General features: G+C 35.4%; 1 protein-coding gene across 4 annotated transcripts; it reads right to left on the reverse strand.

Annotated features, from left to right (window-relative positions):
* Nucleotides 1–1,862: 1,862 nt before the first annotated feature.
* On the reverse strand, nucleotides 1,863–4,890 carry LOC149173953 (uncharacterized). Of its 4 annotated transcripts, none has more exons than XM_089422500.1 (5): nucleotides 4,507–4,890; nucleotides 4,310–4,398; nucleotides 2,821–3,345; nucleotides 2,418–2,578; nucleotides 1,863–2,275 (listed from the first exon to the last, which is right to left on the reverse strand). In XM_089422500.1, the coding sequence occupies exons 1-3, from the start codon at nucleotides 4,744–4,746 to the stop codon at nucleotides 3,258–3,260; spliced, it is 417 nt and encodes a 138-aa protein (XP_089278626.1). In that variant the 5' UTR covers nucleotides 4,747–4,890; the 3' UTR covers nucleotides 1,863–2,275; nucleotides 2,418–2,578; nucleotides 2,821–3,257. The 4 variants fall into 4 exon arrangements, with proteins under 4 accessions (XP_089278626.1, XP_089278625.1, XP_089278623.1 ...); XM_089422499.1 differs by having other exon boundaries at nucleotides 2,418–2,631; XM_089422497.1 differs by having other exon boundaries at nucleotides 2,418–3,345.
* Nucleotides 4,891–6,218: the final 1,328 nt, after the last annotated feature.

A 6,218-nucleotide genomic window follows, 5' to 3' on the forward strand; every position in this document is an offset into this window, starting at 1 on the left:
ATAATACTAGTTGGTCATGGTCTTCAATACCTTCATTTTTAAGATGTATTTCTAATCTAATGGTGCATTAAGACAATGTATTAATTGATCACCATTATACAAACCTGTAGTGCTCTGTTTCGAAATTGTAACTAGCATAGCACAACACAAAAAGTACAGAACACCACAGTGTTTGGAAATTGTAACCATTCAGCTTTGGTTGTTATTTGTGTTTATATCTCAGAAGCAAATTTAATTTTCTAGTGATGAGTGAGGACTAACTGTGATTACTTGTGAGGAGAGACCAATATTGATAAGAAATTGCTAAGAATTTCAAATACGTGAACAAAAGTATAATGGGGCTATAAGCAGAAATAAATGTTATCAATATTACATAAAATAATTATAAACAAGACTTCCAAACAAGTGCTCAGCATTTCAAATATGTCAACAAAATTATCCATAAATAAAAAAATATAAATAAAACTTTAAAATAAGGATCGAAAGAAAAGCTTTACTGAATAATGTTAAAATAATTCGAATTGACAGAAATGAATTATTTGGAGTGAACGTAGTATTATTGGCAGGTTCATAGGAAGCAGTGCAACATTTCAAAATTTGCCCACACCCTTGCAACTTGAGGTGGGACAACAAAAAGAGAATCACACGGAAAGCCTTGGTTGAAAGTTTCCAAAGCGAAAGGTGGCAAACAATCCCTGATCGTTCAAAATTATCAAATGCTTTTTATGTGCATATTTTGAACCTAACAAATCTTTTGTTAATTTTTTTTAATGCCAGCCAAATTAAGAACGATTAAATATAGAGAGCCGGTATTTGAGAAAATTTACCAAATTATGAATCAAAAAAATAGTTATGGGGTTTTATGTAATCTCATATGTACAAGCTTATTTGGTCGTGGGTGAGATTGGATTAGACACTGAGCCTCTGCATCGGTATGGAGGGAGTCTGGGGGAGCTGGAGAGGATAAAGGGGTAGCCCAACAACTGAGCAGCCTCTGCATCAATATGGAGCTGGAGAGGATAAAGAGGTGACCCAACAACTGAGCAGCCTCTGCATCAATATGCAGGGTGTCTCGGGGAGCTTGAGAGAATAAAGGGGTGACCCAACAGGTGAGCAACCTCGGCATCAATATGGAGGGTGTCTGAGAGGGAGATGGAGAGGGTTGTCTTGGGGACAAATGGAGAGGATAAAGGGGTAACCCAAATAAAATCGATATGGTTCACATATGCCTATAGAGAAAACTCAAGCTATTAAATTACAAGTCCAACATAACCGAGAAATTCAATATAAACCAAATATATTGAATCAAAATATAAAACCAGAAATTCAATCTGAGTGATATCGAAGGGCACTTCGAGACATACAAGCAGAGGTATCTATGTTATAGTTAGAGAGCGAGAGAATAGGCAGCAGGACCAGTGACGTTTGACTAATCGATTCCTGAACATCCGGAAGGGATACCCTCCAGAATCCAACCCCACCTCCTGAACCTACTCATTCTTGATCTTCCAGGCAAGGAATGAAAATGGTAACCAAATAACCGATATATTGGTAACCAAATAACTGATATATATTTTTGAATAATAGGTAGGTTTCAGGCTTCAACTATGACTGGTAAAAAAATATCACTGAAGAGCATTCTGGGGGCCCTTGGATGTAAGATGCTTAATCTAGAAATAGCTAATGCAGATTGCATCAATAATTCAGTGCAATACCTGAGATAGCTAATGCAGAAACAACCCCTTATATTATTTACGAAACAGATAGAAAGATAAGGGAGAAGCTTACCCACTTTTACAAGAAATTGAATGCAATCTGAACAATCTCTTAATGACACATGCATTTGACGATGACTTTAAAACTGATTCAGCCAAGAAAATGTTGTGCTTACCTTCGAGGGATGAATCCACATTGATAGACATGATATTTTCAAGGGTTGTGGTGCTGCTGAAGCCCTTAGATTCAATGTCTACAAAGCAGGAATAATCTGGGAGAATGGCTACTGCATTGGGAGACGATGCGTAAAACAAATGATGTGACCGAGCAACCCTGCAGCGTAAGTCCATCGCTCGATAACGGAACACAAAAGCCAATTCTAGAGCAAGCACCGGCCTATGCACTATATACGAAGCTGTAATTATGCCCTTCAAAACCGGCGAAGGTAAGGGTCGCCGTTAACTCCATCTTTTAACAGCGAGCTCTCAGGAATTTCTCCTCCAGAAAAACGCTTCGACGCCGGCCATATTCAAAAGGCATGCCCGATTTCTCTCGCTTTCTGTAACATGGATTCAGATGATCTAATTTAAAAAGCCAAGAAAGCCCTTCACCATGGATGCTCAGGATTTAATTTTAAAAACCAAGAAAAATGGATACAGAGGATCCATATTCTAAATTAAAAAACCAAGAAACCACCTCACCACGGATGCAGAGGTTCTGATTTAAAAAACCAATAAACCGCAAGCTCTGTGGAATAAAACTCTCCCGGTGGCCATTATTCGACAATGGTCACCGCCTAGATCCAACCATGATATTGTCCGGCCCTGTTTCTCTCCATTTATGCACGAAGTAGCGATCTATACTGCCGCCTCTCGCCAAGGATGTTGAGGATTTAATTTAAAAAACCAAACAACACTGAACATATCAATTTATTTACAGTAATGGAACTATGCCAATGATTTGTTCAATTTATTTACAGTAATGGAACTATGCCAATGATTTTTCTGAAGGCAGAAATGATTGATTTCTCTGTCATTCAGCTAATCTATTTTGCAATCCACAACCCATAATCAGAGTGATCTAGTACCGGAATGCCTCATTTACCTGTCATCGAGTCAGATGCACATTTAACTGTGATCCCTGCGCAGAGTTGTTATGATTCAATAATTGATTACGCTCCATGCCTCTTCCTTTTGCCTCTCAGGCAACACAAGCACGCCTCTGCCTCCACCTCTCACATAATACAAGCACACCAGACAGACAGACACACCAAGCAGATGACAGAAGCAGACATAACAACAGAGACCAAAACACATTCATATACAGACCCAATGCCAATGCCAATATCAATCCATAAATTTAATAGACTATTTAAGTAATCAACCTCCTTCAGTTGAGATAACATGTTCGATAAGAAACGCCACCTATCTCTCGCACTTTGCTATCACATGCAACCAATTTTACTAAGAGCGGAGGGCTAGGGCTGTCGCGCTGGTTATCTCGATGATGATGCCAATTCCGTTTGCAACTGGCGAATCAAATTATCTCTTAAATGATGCCAATACTTTTTGCAGCGGACGACTCGGATTATCTCTCAAATGTGGAAAGATACTCCAGCTTTTTTCACAGCTACACAACAAAAGCGCAATCCATGTCATCAAACCAAACCAAAATACTCTAGTTTTTTCATAGCTACACAACAAAAGCACAATCTATGTCATCTCAGTAAAAATAGTAATAACAGCACAATAGGAGTGGCGTTCGGAGAAGGAAAAAACCCTGACAAGGATTTAATCCTATAAAGTTTGCTAGTAAAAGCTGAGCGATATTAACAGGAAATAAAAGAGTAGAAGCTTTGTTCATAAAACAGTAAACCCTACCCATTTCTTAACTTATAAACTCATCAGCTGTAAAAACAAAATAACCTTCAAATAGAGATGCATCGTCACAAGTGAAAACGATCTCAAAAACTTAGCAGTATGCAAGGTTTTACAGCATAAGGAAATCATAATATTCTACAATGAGTAAATCAAGAATAGTAGCGTTCAAACAGTATCCGGAGAAATGCTTATAAGTCAATTTAAATAATAGAGAATGCACCTTGTGTGTAAAATTCGGAATAAGACTTTCGTAGAAGGAAACATGATAACAGTTATGACTTCAAGAAACCATAAATAAATTAACAGTATAACTGTGATTAAGGTCGTAAAATGTCCACGGCTTCCATACAAAGTCCATTAGAAAAAAAAAAAAAAAAACATATAACTTATACAGAATGTCTACAAGGGCCGAGGCCGCTTGACAAGTCTCACTTCCACAAAGGTGATTAAAAATACCAATAATTTACCGACAAAGAAATTACCAGGCTCTTGGCTAGAAATACATAACTACAACACTGTAGCCCAGAGAGCAACCTGAGTAGCAAGTCTGCGAAGAAGCTTCGTAAGGGTTTAGTGAGGCTTTAGAAGAGCCTTCCCCTCCGAGCAGTCGAATATAAAACAAACAATAGCACGAAGCAGAGCACTCAGAACTCTATGAAAGAGAAGAGAAACCCTCATATGCCAAATGGGAAACACCTCGGACCATTGTTTACCTGGAAAACTTATGCACCAGTGACTGCCAGATTCTGCAAACCTCAAGGGATGGCACCAGAGAATTTCTCACATTCGAACCCGTCAAACCCTAAGAACAGAGGAAAAGAAAGTGATTAGTATCATGCAACCTGGTGTCGAAGAGAAATAAGGATAAGAAAAAAAAAAAAAAAACACATTAGATTTAAGAGAACTATACCACGGATATTGAATTGGGAGATGTCAACCGTTTACTGTTAAAAGAGTAGCTCCAGCTTTGATGGCTGGCCCCTGAGAAAGAGTTCCTGCTACTTCCGAAGAATCGGATAGAGGTGGGAGGAGTAAAGCTTGAACAGGAGCCAAGAGTTGGGGAAACGAATGAGCCAAATTCTAGCAACCCTGAATGAGTAAATCTGCTGAACAGATCATAGCCCTTGGATCTAAGAGCTGAGCGCACCATCGTTGATGGAAGGGAGAATCCCGAGGCGTCTAACTAAGAAGGGGTAGCTTGCTCGTGCCACAAAGCTGTGGAGCCGGAGTGAATGTTAATAAAAACGCAAACGAATAGTCCAGAGATAGTTAAGCCTTGGTTAAAATTAAATTCTTCACATCGGTCAGTTATGGGTATTTAATGCAGGTGCAGTACACATCGATAAGTGTTCCTTATAGCACGGATTATGTGTACAATAGTCGTATTAAAATATCAGGGTAAAGATTGAACAGTAAGATTTGAACTCCGACCAAAACCCAAGTAATCGATTTGTCGGAATAGTAGTTTAACTTTCCAAGCAAAGTTTCACTGGTTTCATTTGTTTTTTTTTTAATTGTTATATTTAATCCAATTTTTATTGACTAATGTATGACAATTTTGAATTTAATACACAATATAAATAGATCCTACTTTTAACAATAGGGGATATTTTATGTTAAAAATGGAAAATATAATAAATTTTATATAATAAAAAGAATATAAAACATTTCACTATTAAAAATAATAAATATGTTTTAAATAGATTTTTTACTAATATATCTAATATTAGAACAATAAAAACAATTAAATGAGAAAAAACTAATATAATTTCATTACAATTTTATTTAATAAAATATTAAAGTTTACTAAATTAATATCATGCAATATAAAGATCTCGTGAAAGAAATCTCTTCAATTTTGAAAGAAAACTACAGTAATTTCATTATGATGTTATTTATTAAAATAATAAATTTTAGTAAAATAATAATATGCAACCTGAAAATCTAGTGGGAAAACTCTTTTCAATTTTAGAAAAGTTTTAAAAGAATTCAATTAAATTTTACAATTATGATAAAAATATATTTATAATAAAGAAAATATAATATATAAAAAATATATATATATAAATAAAAAAAAAAAAAATAAGCTATAATATACGTTGAATAAATTAAGATATTAATAATTAAAATAATGAATATATTACCTTATTGAAACAGGTTGCAACAAAATTCAAGAATATTAAAATTGTACATATCCTAACAAAAAAAAATGCATGGCATAATCATCGTCATGCTTCTAGTGGTCTTGGGGAAGACCCACTTGATGGAAACTCAATCCTTAAAATGTCAAATTTGTTGGTAATTCTTTATATTACCAACAAATACCTACTCGCATATCTCTATATATATAAAATTAAAGTTTGTTACCATTGCTCCAAATTCCAACAGATCAGTTAGATATCTGACTATATAAAATTAGAACTTTGTTACATTAATACTTTCCTCCAAATTTATGTGAGTTTGTTAGTGACAAGTCTGATTTTTTTGGGTTCCAGTATTAACAATATTTTAGTGTGGAGTGGAATTATAATAGGGGCGTGTTTGGGAAGAAATTTCATAGAAAATTATATAATATTATAATGAGTTATTTTTATTTATTTTAATCAAGATCTCTATGGTTAG

This window comes from Pinus tabuliformis, chromosome 4_1 (assembly GCF_031772625.1).
Source record: "Pinus tabuliformis cultivar Carrire ecotype Pingquan chromosome 4_1, CPIR1, whole genome shotgun sequence".
Taxonomy (NCBI): domain Eukaryota; kingdom Viridiplantae; phylum Streptophyta; class Pinopsida; order Pinales; family Pinaceae; genus Pinus; species Pinus tabuliformis.

Bases quoted from the DNA above. Each gene is read 5' to 3' on its own strand.
- LOC149173953 (XM_089422500.1), bottom strand. From the start codon at position 4,746: ATGGTGCGCTCAGCTCTTAGATCCAAGGGCTATGATCTGTTCAGCAGA. The intron at 4,399-4,506 runs GTATAGTTCTCT...CTCTGTTCTTAG, and splicing joins CTCCCAATTCAATATCCGTG to GGTTTGACGGGTTCGAATGT. The intron at 3,346-4,309 runs GTAAACAATGGT...TTTGTTGTGTAG, and splicing joins CTGGTGCATAAGTTTTCCAG to CTGTGAAAAAAGCTGGAGTA.